At 32.2% G+C, this 19,629-nt stretch overlaps 4 protein-coding genes across 5 annotated transcripts; 3 read left to right on the top strand and 1 right to left on the bottom strand.

The window, feature by feature from the left end:
* The first annotated feature begins 647 nt into the window (after window positions 1-647).
* On the top strand, window positions 648-4,415 carry LOC126682629 (uncharacterized). Of its 2 annotated transcripts, none has more exons than XM_050378369.2 (4): window positions 648-797; window positions 1,696-2,559; window positions 2,846-3,321; window positions 4,042-4,415. In XM_050378369.2, the coding sequence occupies exon 2, from the start codon at window positions 1,732-1,734 to the stop codon at window positions 2,287-2,289; it is 558 nt and encodes a 185-aa protein (XP_050234326.1). In that variant the 5' UTR covers window positions 648-797; window positions 1,696-1,731; the 3' UTR covers window positions 2,290-2,559; window positions 2,846-3,321; window positions 4,042-4,415. The 2 variants fall into 2 exon arrangements, with proteins under 2 accessions (XP_050234326.1, XP_050234333.1); XM_050378376.1 differs by lacking the exon at window positions 648-797 and adding an exon at window positions 804-1,005.
* Window positions 4,416-5,231: 816 nt separating this feature from the next.
* On the top strand, window positions 5,232-6,688 carry LOC126682619 (uncharacterized). Its single transcript, XM_050378359.2, has 2 exons — window positions 5,232-5,930; window positions 6,020-6,688. Exons 1-2 carry the CDS (start codon window positions 5,769-5,771, stop codon window positions 6,443-6,445), a joined length of 588 nt encoding a protein of 195 aa, XP_050234316.1. The 5' UTR covers window positions 5,232-5,768; the 3' UTR covers window positions 6,446-6,688.
* Window positions 6,689-7,081: 393 nt separating this feature from the next.
* On the bottom strand, window positions 7,082-8,850 carry LOC126682610 (succinate dehydrogenase subunit 5, mitochondrial). The gene is made up of 4 exons (XM_050378347.2): window positions 8,546-8,850; window positions 8,070-8,380; window positions 7,782-7,967; window positions 7,082-7,364 (listed from the first exon to the last, which is right to left on the bottom strand). The coding sequence occupies exons 1-4, from the start codon at window positions 8,700-8,702 to the stop codon at window positions 7,308-7,310; spliced, it is 711 nt and encodes a 236-aa protein (XP_050234304.1). The 5' UTR covers window positions 8,703-8,850; the 3' UTR covers window positions 7,082-7,307.
* Window positions 8,851-16,550: 7,700 nt separating this feature from the next.
* On the top strand, window positions 16,551-17,763 carry LOC126665288 (probable carboxylesterase 2). The gene has a single exon (XM_050358046.1). It carries the CDS (start codon window positions 16,666-16,668, stop codon window positions 17,602-17,604), a length of 939 nt encoding a protein of 312 aa, XP_050214003.1. The 5' UTR covers window positions 16,551-16,665; the 3' UTR covers window positions 17,605-17,763.
* The last annotated feature ends 1,866 nt before the right edge of the window (window positions 17,764-19,629 follow it).

Genomic DNA, 19,629 nt, shown 5'->3' with positions numbered 1-19,629 from the left:
ATCACCAAAATAAAATTCAGTAAAAATTCATAATCTTACATACTCTAACCGAAAGATAATAAGATCAAATTTATAATTTGGGTTTTTGATTAATGGTTTAGAACAGAACTTAGTCAACAAAAATACACTAAAATGATGAATTTGAAAAAAATTGAAAAGTCGTGCCTTTAAATACCATCTTTTAAAAGTAATGATTAAAATAAAACTAAATGCAAATGTAATTAACCCTTTTAAAAATCACTTAACATAATAAGATCAAATCTTTTAACTGACTTCTATAGTAAATTATTGACTTCTATAAGTCACTACCATTTATATTATTTGAGCTATATTATTATCTAAGTGTCTTTTATATATATATATATATATATATATATATATATATATATATATATATATATATATATAAAAAAAAAATGTGTTCTGCGTATATCTGTCTTTTGTCAATAACTCGTAGGCCATATTTGATTTATAAAATAAAATATATATTTTTTTATTTTTTGAAAGGTATATTTATTTCAAAAAATTATGAACAATTTTATGGAATAACTATTCTATAAACTAAAATAAAAAATAATCATTTCATGAGGTTATTCCATTTCTCACTTATTTTATGAGTAGAGTATAATTTAAGAGCAGGAAACTTTTAGATTCCTTTACTTCGCATCTTGGCCCATCCTTTACAAACTCAGAAACCTGTTTTGGCTTCTTCCTTATAACGGCATCGGTTGCCATATATGGCCGGAGGCGGTTAAAGAAGTGGCATACTTTCAACGTAAATCAGAGCTTAAAGATTGGTAGGGTTTCTGTATCCACTTTCCTCCTTTGCTGTGTTTTTTTAGCCTTTGTAGTTGATTAGGGTTTTTTAATTCAACTCGGGATTGATCAAATTTTCAGCCATTACTAAATGACTAGCTCTATTTTAGCTTAATTAAGATTCTCATTTCTATGATTGTTTGGCGCTATAGTTTAATATTTCTTCCCTCTCATGCCGATCCATGAAAGGTATTCTCTTCGTTTTCTTTTCTTCGATTGTTTTCTATTTTGATTTGTGGCCTCTGTTTTGTTAAAGCATTTTAACTATCAAATTGAAAGTTTAGTATTGTTTTTCTTTCCACTAAGCTCAACTGCCATTGTCTATTGCCAATGCGAAAATCACAAGCTTCAAATAGCAATTAGCAACCATTGATTACAGCAACAAGAAGAAAGGAGGAAAATCTACTTTAAAAGTCAAAATTCATTGATTGTGCAATTTGTGATACCGCAGCCCTCCGTAGTTCGAAATTCGAATGCTTCGTTAGTTTGAATGTAAAATCTGATAGTTTTTTATTTAGAGATGAAAGTTTGCTTTAAACTCTAATTATGGAACTTCTCATTTTGATTTCATGAAACTGGGTTTCCATACATGTGTTTGATTTTATTTTCTTAATCACTCTTAGGCTAGTTTTTTTTTTTAGTGAGTTGAGGTGGATTCTAGCGTGTTATCTTATTTGGCGAAGTAAAATTTTCCAGTTGCCTTATCAGCTTGTTTTTGCCGGAAAATAGTCAAGTACTTCCAACTGAAATTTAAAATTAATTCTGAAGTTTCGGAAAGATAAGTTAGAATTGGTCCTAATTTGAAACATACAATTAAGCTTAGGTACCCCATTTCTGTATTGTTAATCTTATAATTTAATTTTTGTTTGCATTTTGCAGTAAACCGAATCTAAAAGAAACAAGCACTCCTCAACTATGCTTGGCTGCAAGAACTCTATTCAGCAAACTTACTATGACATTCTTTCCATACAAGAAAACGCAAGCTACGAAGAAATCCGCACAAGCTACAGATCTGCGATCCTCAATTATCATCCAGACAAACTACAACAGAATACACATCAAACATCTAATCCCCATTATGAGTTAGAAGCAAGATTCTTAAATGTTCAGAAAGCTTGGGACATCCTCGGAAATGAAAGATCACGCAGAGTCTATGATAGCGAGCTACGAGCATTGAGAAATGACTCAGGAGTTGCTGAAGATCTCGGTTTAGACGATATGATGATGGAAGATAGTGGAGAAGTGTTGGATCTCTTTTACCAGTGCCGGTGCGGCGATTATTTTTCAATTGATTCTTTAGAGTTGGGTAAAATGGGGTTTAAATTGTTGAGAGATGAAAAAAAGATATCATTTGAAGCAACAGATGCTTTATCTGTGCCTGCATCAATTGTTCTTTCCTGTGGTTCTTGTTCTTTACAAATTCGTCTATTAATTAATCCCAACATTAAGGTTTCAATTGATGATTCTCTGTAACTTTTGGTACAATAAATTTGTTTTTTGTGTTATTGTTTGCCTGGTTTATTTATTGCTTATTTTATTTTTTGTTCTGTTCTATTTGACATTGCAAAGAATGAATGAACTTTGCTAAAGAACACATTAACATTCGTAGAATAACTTTGGCGGGCTGGGCTTACTATTAAACAAGAAAAGGCCTTGTTTCTGGATTTGATTTAACTACTATTTAACAGAACTGAGGAACTTGAAATAACAGTTGTGCTACGAAATCAAGAACTGCAATTCGAGGTAAGGGTTTCTTTCTTTATTTATTTTTAACGAATTCTTGAGAATTGCGAAATGGAGAAAATCAACGGTTTTATCAGTCATAATGATCAACAATTGCTAATTAAACTGTCCAAGATTTTTTTTACATTTTCGAGATTAGTTATGCTTCTTGAAAGATTATATTTATTTGCAATGATGTATGGATGAAATCAATTTCATTAATTTTGTGGAACTCATTTGTAAATGAATACAGTTACATTTGGTTTACTTAGAAATTCAGTCAGTAATTATTTTTTAAATTTTGTAGAGTTGGTTATGAAATGAATTTTAGAGTGGAATTGAATTAAACAAAGGGTTAAGGTCTATGTACATCAGCAATCCCCAACTTGTGAAGAAGATGAGCTCTAAGGGACGAAGTACTCCATGGACTGTGTTTGATAGAATTAAAACTATTCCATCAACTCCAGAAACTCTAATGGCAGAGATTGACATAGCCATTACTGATCTGGAATACGCTCGTGCCACTGCATTCCTTGACCCTCATTCTCCGACCCAGTTTAGGACTAAGAGTCCTAATGGAAGTGCTTCTCCTCAATATGACGCCCGAATTGCTGACGAGGCTTATAGAGCTGGATGTGCATCGTTAGCTGCAGGGAAGCTCGACGAAGCTCTTCAGTCTTTGAACATTTCCCTTTCAAAATGTCCTCCTGATAAGACCTCCGCTGTCACCAAACTTCAGTCTCTCATTTCTCTTACAGCAGAACAACTCCAGAAATAATAGTGGTATGTTTAGTTTCTCGGCTTACTGACCTTTTTCATTCTTTAGTTGGCTGTTTTATGTATCATGCTTATGTTCATGGCCTTGATATAAAACTTTGTTGATTTCATTACATATGTTTATTTGTCTGGTCAATGAATGAATTTCTTGTAACGAGTATAACAATGACACAGGTCGAATAAAGATAAGTATTTTTTTCAAGTTTGTTATGTATCAAGAATGTCTTTAGATGCAGATTTTACCACTGAGCCATTGCATTGAGAGTTCATTCAAGAAGGACATGCCTGTTGCTCCTCCTGCCTATTTGTCATGTTAGGTCCTAAATATTTTGCTAATCTTTATGGTAGACCATGGTGATGATGATTTCTTTCTTGCTAATCTTTTTGTAGATAGTTTATCTGCTTCAAATTTTCTCTTCAGTAGCAGGCTAACACCTGTCTTTACATTCATAAGTAATTCATTTTTGCGATGTTCTGTATTCTGATTTTGTTTTAAACTAAAGGAGTAACACGACCCTTGTGGAGTGTTCTTGGAGTGAAAACTTCAATGTTTCCAGATTAGGTTAAGGTCGTTTTTACTCAACTTTCGAAGTCAATAATCTATGGAATCTGACACTAGCTATTTGAGCCATTAGATCCTAATGAAGCTTCCAAATTGCAACATTGCTTGATCTTATGGTAAAATGCATGTTGAAATTTGTAATTGATATTATATAATCTTAACAGTTTCTGCTGTGTCTCGTAATGCTCGGGTAGGGATCAACATCAAGGGGTGAGTAGGAAAATAATTGGGTGGATATTTCCGTGAAATGCCGTAAGGAGTCAAAAGGGGAAAGTAGAGGGTGAAACAATACTTTCAGAAGTTATTGATGCAGACTGTGACATGGTTTGCTCACTTACTTTTAGCTTGGTGGTTTTTGCATCAGGATCAGATAGTAAATTGGCTGGGAAATTGTTCCAAATATGGGAAGCAATTGAAGTACAGAGTCATTAAGATGTATAAATTTGTAAGATGACCATGACAGTTGTGGACACTACATCTGATATTATCGTTTGTTGAAACATACCAACTTCTGTAACTGTTTGTTTTAATGTTTTTACTCGTTTTTTGTTCTTAGATAATAAGATTTTATCAGGAGAATTTTTAGACTTAAATGCCATTTTATCCCCTGAACTTATAGGTCGTGGTCAATCAATCCAGAAACTAACTATTTAGCCCCATTAATGCATAAAATTGTTCAATCTGTTCAATCAGCCTCAATTTTGGTTATTAGCTCCCTAAACCTGCGGCACACGCACTCGTCGATGTGATAAATTGGGGCTAGTAGATGAATATGGACAAGATTATGAACCATAATTGTATCAAAAAGTAAAATTCTGAACTGATTGACCACGACCTACAAGGCCGGGGGTAAACGGAATTTAAGTCGATAATCTGTCTAATGGATTTGCTTTCTTGTTCCATGGTTAGGATATAGTTTCACTGGTTGCTTTCAACTTGATTGTTCCAGAGAGATGGTTAAGATATGTCCTTGACCCTCCATGAAAACACCGAAAAGAGAGATTGAAACATAAGTGATAAATATAAACTTTCATAGTCTTTGAAGGTTTTCGGAAATAGAAACAAAATGTTGAATTCGATAAGTTTCCGATGCTAACTTATATTTCACTAGTTTGCTATTTTCTTTGAAATATTGTTTTCTTTATGAATCAGGACGAGTTATAACAGAGCAGTGAATGAAGTCTTGTTATCTAATTCATTCGCTTATTTACATGTTCAAATAAAGAACAGTTCAGGAAATTAAGTCTACATGCTTTGAATATATATACAAATTAGTGAAAATAAAAGAAGGGTTTGTCTACATATAGGTGGATAATGTATCCAATATAATTTTCTTATTGTTTTATTTGATAAACTTGTTATTTAGCAACTAAATAAATACGTTTCCATCTCACTAATTACTCTATAACTCTATTCTTGTCTGCCAATTCTCTGTTACTTCAGAGTTATTTCCCTGGACGGCTCTTTTTAGCCATTAATAACTCTGCACGAGGGTGCACCGTTGTTATTTCTTGTCACATAAATAGCAATCACGGTTTGGTGTCACGTCCAAATTCTCCTTAACTTGAGCTTCAAGTAATATATGAAAATGACAAAAATTATCATAATCTTTTTAGACTTTGAATTACACTTTTCCATTTCTAGAGGAATTTTAACCAACAATTTTGCATCAGACACCACTAAAATCTGTGGTGGAAAATTTGAGAATCAATTGTTAATGCTTCTCCCACTTCTTTTTTTTAACGTTGTCTTTACCCCAAAGAATGTAATTTGAATAAGCTGTGAGGCCACTATCATAAAGACAGGTTAACTCGAAAGTATTGGTTCTGTATTTATTTCAGTATCAGACTAAATAAATTGCAGGTTCAATAAAATCTTGTTCTTCTTCAACATGGGCGTTTTTCATCATGAAGATCCACCAAGCCCTAAGAAGTGCAAGTTCTTTTCTGGGACGCTTAAGGGTGCTTTTTCCAATTGTCATACCTGCCGGCGGGTTTCAATTTCGAGCCCTGAGAAGGAGCAACCGATAAGTGACATAGAAGATGAGCAGGAAGTACTCACTTTTGGTCACTGCTTATATAAACTTTCCGCTTCTCGATTATCTTTTGTTGTTAATCTATGATTGTTTCTGATTTTGTTCAGGTTATTATTTCAGCAATTCGAAAGCGTGCAATGGAAAAGTCGAGGAACAAGTCTTTTGTGCTGACAGATAGTTTTTTCTGGGTATTGTCGCCAAAAACTGGTGAACTATTCCTGGCTCCGAAGATCTTACAAAAACAGGAGGAGGACGATGAAGGTGAAGAATTTTTCTCTGTCAGGAGTTGGTTTTCAAGTGCTTTGAGCGAGGAAGCATATCTTTCTGTGAAGACAAACTTCTCTCGTTGCTCTAGCTTCAATGACATTCTCGACATTCCAAATTTTCCGAAGCATTCTGTACTTGAGGAGTTCTGTCACTGCAAGGGATGGCCATTCGGTCTCTGCAGGAAGGCCGTGTTGCTTCCACCTTTGCCAAAATCTCCGGCCGAATCGTGGTCTTGGCATAAAGGCAGTAGAATATTTAAGAATTAGTATGAACTGGCCTAGGCAATGCAGGCCAGAAAGCAAATTAGAGAACACAATCTATACAAAACTATATCCTTCTATCTAAAGGTAGTTGAGACTACCTATACATTTTACTTCTGTCATGTTATAAGACATTCCACCTCAAATCCAATTTTGAGGATACATCTGATTCCCAAATGTCAAACACAGTTCAATACATTATAATGTTTCTATTTAACAAATAGAATAACAGATATTCACTCTGCTCCATCCAATCGTCTGAGAATTGGCACTTAGTAATTCACCCGACTCCTCGACTATGTTACTTAAAAGTAAAAAGATTGAAACCGAAATCAGCAAAATTATAATTCTTTCAATATCATGTTCTAGAGTTTCAGAAGCATTCCAAGAAACGGAAACGCCAAAATATAAGATTCAACAAATTTCCGTACCACATAACATCATTATTCTACAAGCATACGGAAAAATGAGATTAGCCATTTCCTGGTAGCTGGCAGTTAGATTACAATTAACATACAGCAATAGTTAATGTCTCACGGAAGACAGGGCAGCCGTTGTTAATCCTCACAGAACAAAATTTTGGACCACCATATACAGTATACTAATACCTTATTAATCAGGGCCATGGCGTAAGAAACGATATGAATGCAAACAATGTTATCCATCAAAAATGGGCAAGTAAACATAATTTTTTAACCGAGACGAAAAAAATGCACATTATACTGTTGACTCTTATTAAAACCAGCCATCAACTCCAACTTTAAATGTTTTCCTGAAGAGACGCAGTAATTGCCTCCAACTATGCGAAGGCATAACTCCAAACACAGAAAGCTAACAATTACATCGAAACTTTTCCAAACTGTATGTATTATGCTCTTTGTTCAACATAAGATCCAGCCATTCCAGAAGTACCCAGAACAGTAACCTGCAATCAAAAGAGCAAAACTTGTTATTAGCTTGTACTTGCTATAGAACCGCTGCAAATGAAGAAATCGTTAGAGAGTTTGTGGTGCAAGGACATTTGTTGAGCAGTCATCTAATTTCCATCCAGAAGTTCTCCGAAATAGTTATATGATCTTATTAATGAGAAAATGAAAAATTGATTCTATTTGTCTAGTCAAAAGAACTATATGTTGCATAGTAACTTGAGATAATATACTTTGCTTGCCTATTTTACTTGCAAAAACAGGTTTTATTACACTTTAAAATTCAAGCATGTTACTCTTTATCACAAAACAAGCACTATTAAGTTTTAACACATTACATACTAGATTATGATAGCTGGATCTAGCTAAAACAAAGCTAATAATCTGAAGCCAAATAGCAACAAAGGTTACAGTACCTTTCCCCACTCTGAACCAAGCCCACTGCACCGCATCTTCAAGTATATCATCTTTGATCCCAATTCAGTCTCTACTTTCTTTCGCAAATAACCCTCATCTGGTCCAAATGCATCCAAGTAAGTAGAATATCGTTGATACGAAGTACGAAGTGCATTGGCAAACTCATCCGACAAAGGTTTCACATCCTGTATAATATTTATAATCATCAAAGTACAAGAATTACTAAAACGCAGACAATACAAAAAACAAGCAGGCTACTAAATCTTGCGTAAACTGAAATGTAGTACCTCGCCGCTCATTCCAATGCTGTCATCGAGTTCCATTTTGAGAGAGATAAGCATGCCGCAAAATTCCTCAACAGCTTCAGCAGCAGCGAAAACAGTCTTCAAGGTGTCTTGGCCAGCTTTATCGTCGGTGTTTTTAGACAATGCATTCTTGACATTATGGATGAGAAGATGAGGAAGATCATCCCAACTAGCAGCCATCAAGTCCTTGAAAGCATTTTTAACATCAGGATCTTGAATGGCAGGGAAGTGAGACACATCCTCACTGAAAAATCGTCTACTTCCAATCCCCATTGCCAAAGGTGAGTCGAACTCTGTATAAAAATTGCTAATAAGAAATAGAACATACGACCGATGAAATTCGCAACAACAATCCCAAATTGAAGAAAACCCTAATTTAAAATGGGGCGGTCTTGATTCTTGATCATATTAGAAAACAACTTAAAGAGAAATAAGTAAAGGGGTGTATAATAGGGTACCAGAAGGGGTGAAATTGGAAGAGGAAGAAAGAGTGAAGATGGATCGAGAGGAAGCCACAGGGCGGCGGAGCTGATGGTGGGCAATTGCACCGGCGATACGTGAAGAGCGGGAAGAAGCAGCGCGGCATAGGGATCTAAGCAATACCATCTTCTCCATTTTCTTTTGCCTTTGTGATGGCTGTAGAGTAGAAACTAGAAAGTGAAAACCAGATTATATTAATTGTTGGAATGGGTGTTTTTGGCTTTTTGGTGGGGATGATGGTGATGACGAATCGATAATCAGAAAGTGGACTGGAAGATTGAAAAATGCCACATCTGATTGGCACGTGACTAAACAATCTACTATTTTTTGGGCTGATTTTAAAATAGGGCCTTAAACAAAAGAAAAATTATGGGTAATTTACACAAATCACTCAAAACAGGATTCCATTAATATTTATACCTCAAGAAAAAATAATAAGCAGTAATCTCTCAAAAAAAATTCAAAGTTTACATTTATACCTCATCCAACAAAAAAAGGAGATTTTTACAAGAAATAAGACACTTGTACCCTCGCTAATGAAATACTCATACATAGCTATCACTGATGTTGGTGGGTGGCACGTGAATATTTGCTCAGGATAAAACAATAATCAATCCAATAAATTTTAGATTTTGTCCGATTGTCCCAAAATCGGTAGCGGACGGATCATGATTTGCCCTGATAGTTGAAATCGGAGAAATAAAAATGGCTTGCGAAAACTGGTAGCAGACCGATGAAGCTTCGTCGGCAGTTGTAATCGGAAAATTAAGAATTATTTGGGTATCTATAATGTTAGGACTAAGAGAATTTGTGCTTAGATTAAAAAGACAAATGAATTTTTTTGCAAGCAATAAAGAAGAACTATGGAAATCAATTTCATCGTTATCGGAGATGATGGGATCTTAAAAAAAAGATGATGGGACAGTAGAGAAGCTTTGTTCGTTGCAGTCATTATTGGAGAAAATTATCAAGCTTTTACATGTTGGGTGAGGCTACATACGTGGCAAGAGGAGAAATAATTAAGAATTTTGTCATCAGTCATGTGATGTATGAACTTTTAGGAATTTGCATGAAGACTTAACATGAACACAACTCTCAATTTGATATACATAAGTGAATAGTAATAATCAATTTATTAAAGATATGTTTACACTTGTAAATCGTTTTTTTTATATATGCATTAAATTTAATCTAATTTAATTAGGATGTTAGAAATATAATAAAAAAAGTAAAACTAGTAGCTTTTTTGTATTTATTTTAGTGCAATGGTGGGTATGTTTTTCATTATTTAACTAAAAATATAATTTGATTTTAGTCTTCATTTTCTATTATCATTTTCTTGATTCTTTTTTTAAATTTTTAGTCAATTAATTTAAATTAAATTAGTTTACAATGAGTTGATATTAAATTTACATTGGGTTTACATTAGGTTCACATTGAGTCAACATTGAGTTCATGTTAAGTTGACATTGAGTTCATGTTGAGTTTACACAGTTTAAAAAAATATTTTTAGTAAATTAATTTGATTAAAATAAGTTAATTCTAATTTATAATCAGTATAGTAAGAGTTTACTTTAAATTAGTTTACATTGAGTTGATATTAAGTTTAAATTGAATTAATACTAAGTTAACTTTTAAAATTATAATAAATTACTAAAATATTTACTTCGGATTGACATTTATTTTACATCGAGTTAATATTAAGTTGATATTGAATTGACCATTGCAAAAATCTTAAAAAATTTATTTTTAATTTATTATTAGTTTATTTGTTATTTTATAATTTTTTTTTTGACATTAAACATTTTTTATAAATTTATTTATTAGAGTGATTTAATTTTAAATTTATAATTCGTTTACTATAAATTTATTTTAAAGCTAGTTTACATGGAGTTAATATAAAGTTTATATTGAGTTTATATGAAGTTTTTTTTATGAATAAATTTGTATAAATTTGACATTGAGTTTACACTACGTCACACCGACTGCCAAAAAAAACTTAAAAAAAATTAGATTTAGTGTAATATACAAATTGAACATATCTTTTAAGTGAAATTTATTTGACAGTTTATAAAACCGAAAATCAACCTGATGTGAACCGGATATGTACTTATATCAACTGAACTATCAATTCAATTTTTAATAAAATTTATCTTACTGTTCTTTACAATCTTAACTGACATTTTATATTAAGAGAATTTTGAGATTTAATTTAATATATAAATTTAATATTTCTTTTACGTGAAATGTATTTGACAATTTATATAATCGAAAATCAACATGATGTGAACCTATATCAACTGAACTACGTCAAATCAATTTTTAATAAAAATTGTCTTACTACTCTTTACAATCTTAACTTACATTTTATATTGACAGAATTTTGAGATTCAATTTAATATACAAATTGAATATCTCTTTTAAGCGAATTGTATTTGACAGTCTATAAAACCGAAAATCAACCTGATGTGAACCTGATGTGAACTTATATCAACTGAATTACCTTAACTCAATTTTTAATAAAAATTGTCATGCTGTTTTACAATCTTAACTGACATTATATTGAAAAAATATTGAGATTTAGTGTCATATACAAATTGCATATCTTTTTTAAGTTATTTGTATTTGATAGTCTATAAAACCGAAAATCAACATGATGTCAACTTGATATAAATTTTATAAAAATTGTTAAAAATTAAATTGACTTGGTCTAATCAAATTAATTACAAATGTATAATGCTTAAAATATAATTATAAATAAAAAATTGAACACAATTTAGTAGTAAATAACAACAAAAACTTTATAGTACTTCAAGTTTCAACAAAAATTTAAAATAAAATTAACAAAAGATATAATCACAAAATAAAATAGAATAAAATTAAGTTATAACTAAAATTGCAATGACAAATTTGAAGAGAAGATATGCGTTTTTTCCAACAAATCACGTAGTAAAAAGATTCTACTATATCAATCGACATCAACTTATATGAAATGGCTAAGGGGTTTCACCCCAATTTGCTGCTACCGTTTTATCCCCTTATAAGAACAAAATTTAGAGCAGATTTAATAGCCTCTACATAGCTGATAATCAACACATTGCATTATAATGGACTCGCCTAAAATACATGTATCTATTTTTAGACTCCCTTTACAATTTCTTTTTTTGCCAAAAACTCAATTTACAATTAAATCTAGTGCATACAGCTCAACAGTCTAGCATTAGTCTCTTAATAAGCATAAACCCAGAAAAATAGTCACTTTTAGAATATGCTAAAAGTTACTGAACTAATTCATTTTTATTTTCCCATTCACCACTTTTACTCTGTAAACGATCCTCATCTCCTCCACCAACATTCAGTGGCCTTGAGCTATGGCTTTATTTCCTGAAAATAGCAGAAAACACTTCAAATAACGACCTGCAATTTGTGATACGGTCTCTCTCTTGTTAAAATCCTTTATTATCTTCTCAAAATCATCATTCAAAAAATTACCATTAATTTTACAACAAATAACTTTTCCGTCATGCTTAGAAACTCGCCGGATCTGTTATCGCAATGAACATCGTTCTTTTACATATTCAAATAAGATTCTCCATTATTGAAGCAGTTTTAACTCCACAGCGCTACTTATTTTTTTTCAAAATGATAGAGTGTGATGCGCACACAATAATTAAGTGTGAGTGGAAGTAGTGAGGGTTAAAAAAGGAAGAAATATATATTTGAGGTAGACATGCAAACAAATTTTTAAAAAAGAGAGATTGTTGCAAAATAATATTGTGTGAGTCACTAACATAAACTTTTTAGATTTTGGGTGATTTGGTGTAATTTTCTCAAAAATTATTCCACGCAACTGTTGCGGCATGTTATTGCAATAAACCAATAATGCGTTAGCTATGTGTTAAAATTAATAATAAAAAATTAAAAAAAAATTAAAAAAATTTCTATCGCAAATAAAACAATGTACGAGATAAATACTCCTTAAATAGATACTCACTCTATTATGTGTTTTTGATATGTGTCATACAATAAATTGATGGTCATAATCCTATGAAATTGAATTCAAATATTCATTTTTTAATCTTTTTTTTTTAAATTAGGTAAACTAATGGGTTAATCGAATTAGAATAAGATCAATTATATATTATGTTCTTTTATAATTTTTTAAAAATTTAAATACTTCTATAATTTTTTTATAGGATTTGTCTATCAGTTTATAGTGTAAAGTTGTGTATCACTAAAACTTAACAAAAAAATAAATTGTTATTTTAATAATTCATATTAATAAATTCGATTAATTAAAATAACAAATTAAACTAAATAATTGTTTGGTTATAATTCAGTTATATATATTTTAATTATAACTATTGCTATAATTTTTTTTAAAAAACTCATTTACTGTGGATTTTGATGATCGACCCGAGGCCCCTGCTCATAATAATTCATCAAGAACTGTAGAGGCGGGTCGCACTTGAGTTTTTTTTTGATAAAAGATATTTGTATTAGCACAACCACAAATAGTGGAAGGCAAAGGAACTAATACAATCAAGAATGGATAAAGAACAAATCCAAACTTCTAAAAACGTCTAAGCAAGAATAAGTAAAAGTCGGATGGAAGGACTTATAAAATAAGACCGCCTGAGTAACGCTCATGTAAACAAGATTATCAATCTTAGACGTCTTGAACTTGAAGACTCGCCTATTTCTCGCTTTCCAAATATTCCAAAATGTGAAAAACCAAATCAAGTTCCAAAGAATTCTATACCGTTTCTTCGAAAGGTTAGACCAAAAATAGTAGAAATAATCAACTGTACTAGGAACAACCCAAATCTGGTTACACAAATTCATCAAATGAGACCAAATTCTCCAAGAAAAATTGCAATGCATGAAGATATGAGCAGCCGTCTCTTCTTGAAGGCATAATAAACAACCACTATTTTCACGAAGAATGATTCCCCTACGAGCTAAGACCGAGTAACAAGAAATTCTGTCATGAGCCAAAAGCCAGAAAAAGAATTGGATTTTAGGGGGAAGTTTGATTCTCCAAATCAAGCGAATGAAATGTAATTCCACGTTTGAACCCATTAGAACAGTAGCTTCTCCATTTTCACGCAACAGTTTTAACATAGAAGAAGAGGTGTATTGTTGAGACTTCATCCAACAGAGATATTTCTTATTCAACTTGGGTGTTTTATAACATGGTGTATTATCAGGGAACATTTCGTTTCGTCTGAATTAGATCTCTAGTGTAAATTAATTAACACGTCAATTTTGTTTGGTCACATGAAATCCGAGAGATGCAAGATTACGGGCAATATATGGCCATGGCATTTGGAATATTGTCAATATGGACAAACGTGAATTCCATCCACTTTACATATTATACACACAAATGAAAGAGCATAAATTTTTCAATTCCTATATTCCTCTCAATCACCCAACAATTTCTTAAATCCCATGGATTCAAATAACTCATCAAATAATCAAGAACTAGCCTCTGAGCTTCCGGGTATTGTCCGTCTCTGTAAAAATGGTCGTGTTGAAAGACTTTGTAACAACGACTTTGTCCCGCCGTCGTTCAATCTTTCTTCTTGTATTTCTTGTAAAGACATTTCTGTACTTATTGAGCCCGACGGCAACAATCATTCCGATCAGAAATTTCCTCTTCTTGTTTACTTTCATATAATTGTATAAATTAATATTTATGAATTAAATAAATAATTTATAAAATTTGAAAATTATAAAATAATATTATAAAGATGTGAATAATTGTAAAATTTTATATGTTTAAATAAAACGCAAAACTGTAAGATATAAAAAAAATTACAGATCGGTCAGAGAGTTACTTTAATTTATATGGTGGGATCCGAATTCTATTTGGAATTGGATTTGAGATGATTTAAGCATACTTATATATGAAGGTTTTTTTTTTATTAATTAAATCTGAAGGTTTTTATATAAGTTTTAAGAGGTCAAAAGTATACTCCATATACAATCATATGGAGTAGTATAAATTCAAAAACTATTACATAGATTTAGTCTGCCACGTCATCCGTGAACCGAGACAATTATATTATAACACATCATTAAAATAATAGTATTATTGTAATTTTGTTTGTTACTTTTTTACTTTTTTTAATTAGTGATGTTATATAATGCCATCATTTTAATAACGTGTTATAATATGATTGACTCGTTACACGGATGGCGTGGTATATTAAATATATATAATAGTTTCTCGCATAAATCCTACCATTTTTTGTTAAAAAAATCAAACGACGGTCTGAGCTATAGCCACCCAAATTCCTTGGCGGTTTCCCTGTTGATTTAGTTTTCAAGCAACAGAAAAACCACTAAGGAATTTGGACGGCTATAGTTCAGAGCGGCGTTTGAAACTTTTAACAAAAAGAAATAGGATTTATAATAAAGTCAAAGGTAGATGGAGATTAAATTCGAACTACAAAATTTTTAGAAAAACTAGATGGCACATATAAATTATTTAGTCGGAAATCTTAAAAAAGGAAGTGATTCCCCTACTAGTTTCAAGAGAACAGTCTAAAAGCTAAATAATCTAATAACGAAAGACTTGTTAAAACAAGCACGTAATTTTTGGTATAAAGGAAGAAATCATATATATATTAAAATCAAAAGCTTAAAATAACTTCTAAGCATGCAGCAAGCAATGATTGAACAAGAAGTTCTCAAAATCTCCCATGCTATGGATCTTCCTTTGCTTAAAAGAACTACAAAACTGGAATCCCAATTAACGACTTCCAATATTCTTGACATCTGTCTTTAAATTATATAGTTCAGTTACAAAATGTATCTAGAAAAAGACATTGCAAATTTTTTTTTGGTACAAAGGAGGAGGCAAAAGCCTAAGGCAAAAAACACCTAGTTAAGCACAATACGATCATAAGAAACTCCTTGAACGTCATGCTTCAGCCAAGGGATGAGACTCGGGGGAGGGGTAACATGCCAGTCAATCCCAACAACGCTGTCCAACATAATCGAAGCTAAATGATCCGCTGCCGCATTCGCTTCCCTATACACATGGGAAACTTTAACTTCCCAATTCCTATTCAGGAGGCCCTGAATTGCGCCCACCAGATTAGAATACCCTGCTGCATCGCCGGATCCTGAGATAATCTTATCCACCACCTGCTTATTATCCACTTCCACTATGACTTTAGCTGCACCAAGTTTCCAACCCAAAAGTAACCCATGATAAACACCTCTAAACTCAGCACCAATGACTGAATCCTTACCACAACAAAGGGCAAAACTTCCTAGCCAATTACCTGACGCATCCCGAGCAAGCCCACCTGCTTTGGCAATACCTGAATCATGATTAAAAGCTCCATCAGTATTGATTTTGGTCCACCCTTCAGGCGGACAACTCCAACTCACTGAGATGTTCTTGTATGATCCAAGAACGGCGTCTTGCTTCTTCTTACTATCTAAAGCCATCAATATATAACGAACTTTATCCTCAATTTCTTTAAGGATCACTGCAATGGGGGCACTATTACCCTCAAAAAGAAATTTATTTCTCCAATTCCAAATACTCCAAAGAGTAACACCAAACAAGCAGACCCAGCTATCCTTACCATTCCCGTTGAAGGTGCCCTTCAGATTCTCATTAAGCCAATCTTCCGCTAGCATTGAGAAAAATCTGCTTCTGTTCTCGAGGGGAATCAATCTTTTCCAAAGCAATTTTGAGAATAAGCAGTCCCTAAGAACGTGAATACAAGACATTTTATCAGTACATTACTAGCCATTTAACAATGATAATTATATATATATAAAAATTGAGGTTAGTACCTAATCCCAGTTCCGTTATGGTAATCTTTTGATATCTTTTCAACTTATAATTTGATTTTTTATGGATAATAATTTGCTAACTTTGCATTTTATACACCTAACACCTTCTATATATAGATTTATGAGCCACAACAGAAGATTAACTTTGGATATTACCGCCACAAATACAATCCACCGTGTCCATAAAAGTCCTATATCCTTCTCGTTTAGTTTCATTATTTAACACCATTTCTTAAAACTATTTTCATACTCGATCATTCACTCTTTAATATTTCAAATGGCATTAAGCAAAGAAGTATCCCAAGATATTTTCCCCTATCTTCGTATCTACACAGACGGAACAGTCGAGAGATATGCCGGAACCGAAGTTACACCGCCAGGTTTCGATTCTCAAACTCGCGTTTTATCCAAAGACATCTCTATCATTTCTCCCTCTGCAAGAATCTATCGTCCTCATGATGATTCCATTACCAGCAATCAAAAACTTCCTGTTTTAATATATTTTCACGGCGGAGCCTTTTGTATTGCGTCACCGGCTGAACCCATCTACCACCGTTTGATGAACCAGGTAGCTTCACTAGCTAAAGCCATTGTTGTCTCTGTTGACTACCGGTTAGCTCCTGAAAACCCACTTCCCGCTGCTTATGAGGATTCTTGGGCTGCCCTCCAGTGGATATTAGGCGGCGGCCGCGGGGAGCCATGGCTCGAGGAATATGCAGACTTTGAACGGTTGTTTTTATCCGGCGACAGCGCTGGTGCTAATATCACACACCATTTATCCTTGCGGGTCAAGAAATGTGACTTGCGTCCAAATACGAAGGTTAAAGGGATTGCTATGATACATCCTTATTTTTGGGGTAAAGATCCTATAGGTAATGAGGTTGGTGACACTATTAGAAGAGCAATGGTTGAAAAATGGTGGATGTTTGTTTGTCCGTCTGACAAAGGGTGTGATGATCCCTATATTAATCCGTTTGTTGACGGAGCTCCGAGTTTAAAATGTGTTGGTTCTGAGAATGTGATTATTTTTGTTGCTGAAAAAGATATATTATGTGATAGAGGCAAGGCTTATTATGATAATTTAGTGAAAAGTGAGTGGCAAGGAAATGCAGAAATTGTGGAGACACAAGGAGAAGATCATGTTTTTCACATCTTTAATCCTGATTGTGAAAATGCCCACGCCTTGATCAAGAGATGGGCTTCTTTCATCTCATAGTATTAATTTCTATATATTTCTTATTTAAGACACGTCGATCCTTATTTAATCGACCATTTTTAAAATATTAAAATATTAAATCGTGAAATTCACTCGTATAAGAGTGATATGTGTAATAATCCGGATCTAAACAAAAATTACGGTGTCTTTTCATATGAATGTTTATGTAATTTTTTGTTGTTTATATAATTTAGACAAAATGAATTCATATCGATAACAAAAGAAATATTCTTAAAAAATTATTTTAATAGCTAGTCTGATCCGTTAATTTTATAAAATTATGACAATTATATCTAATAACGTAGTGATAACACATTATAGGGGCGAATTAACCTCGCCAAAAGATAATAATTGAAGCATGATAATTTATAGTTCAAGAAACGGCTAAAAAATGAGCCCACCATTTTACACTACTTTAATTTACACTCAAATATACCCCACTCTTTAAAGAATAACTCTCACGAACCTGTAGTAAATTAGTAATTATGGACCCATTTTGTAGGTTAGTCATGTAATACCAGTAGATTGGTAGTGTGCGTATAGCATTAGGTAATTCTACTTTCAATTACAAACCATACGAAATAGGTAAAATAATGTCTCTATCAATCAATAATTTTGGTGAAATGCATATATCTATCAACAATTTAACTTAGTTGTCATATATATCATAACTTTTGAAGTTTACTATATTTATCGTTGTCATCTAAAATTTTATTCAATATATATACAACTGTGTAAAATGACATACATCTTTGTGTTTTTAATAACGATTTGGCTGCAATTACCTCCTTAATCAAGCAAAAGAAAATAATTAACTAAATCCCCAAATTTTAAAAGAAGTTGCAACAATTGACTTTCATAAAATTAAATAAAGTATTGAAATAAAATCAAGCGATGATATGATTGCTAATAAAAATATATATATCAAGGAATGATTTTTCTTAGGAAATGCACTTAAACAAGTGTATATAAATATAATACTAGATAAATAAATAAAAGATCATTTAAAGGTGTCATTCTATGATTGTGACATGCTCCAATTCCATGATTTTGTATCAATTTTTCAATTAGGCCTTAGAAAGGCATTGCCGTCCTTTAATTGGACAATTCCCATCGATTGGACGATTTTTGTCCTTTAGAAGACAAATCCTCCACCGAAAAAGGAATTAGTTTTTTTTAGGAAAAAAAAGAGTAGTGCTATATAACCCAACTATTTTAACCCACCTTCTTGTATCATCTGACGTGGCAACAAACGAGTGGATCAATTTAAAGAGGGAAATTAATGCATACACTTTTGGATAGGAATTGAGCAAATAAAAACATAAGGCGGTACAATAAGGGGGGTTAAGTTAGGTGGGTTAAATAGCATTTTTCAAAAAAAAAATTAGAAAATATGTTCTGATAAAAGAAATTAATTCACAGTTAGCTGAAACTATATTAGCAATTCATCGTGCAAGCACATGAATTAAAAATATATATATTGGTTTTAGATCTTAATTATAAGTATCCAAATTAAGAGACGGAGCGAGAAAATTAGTATTAGGGGCCATTTATAACACATCATAAAAAATTGTTTTTTTGTATATGTAAACTTAAAATATTAAAATACAAATTTGCTTTTTTTCTTTTATTAAATAGTGCAATAAAGATTTGTTATTATTTTTAATTAAATTTGATTAATTTATTTTCTATTTTTTAATGAACTTGATTAAAAATAATTCCGTTTTAAATATTTGTATCTTTACTGGGGTCAATACATTTACAATAATGTTTAGTATAGATCATTATTTTCTAAAAAAAAAAAGGTTTGGGCGGTAAGGTGATACTTTTGAAAACTTTGGAGCACCCAAAACTATAACTATCCTGAAAGCCACTCCACGATGTAACTTGCAGTCTTGCATATTAGAATTAAAAAAATATTAATGCGTAACATGCTTTAATATAAAATCAAATTGGTAAGATCAAATAATTCAGTCAACGAAACTACAAAACTCATGCGATGTGACATCAAATAAAAGTAAATAA

This window comes from Mercurialis annua, linkage group LG1-X, assembly GCF_937616625.2.
Source record: "Mercurialis annua linkage group LG1-X, ddMerAnnu1.2, whole genome shotgun sequence".
Taxonomy (NCBI): domain Eukaryota; kingdom Viridiplantae; phylum Streptophyta; class Magnoliopsida; order Malpighiales; family Euphorbiaceae; genus Mercurialis; species Mercurialis annua.
Note: the sequence above shows the minus strand (reverse complement) of the source record. Positions and strands in the feature narration are given on the sequence as shown.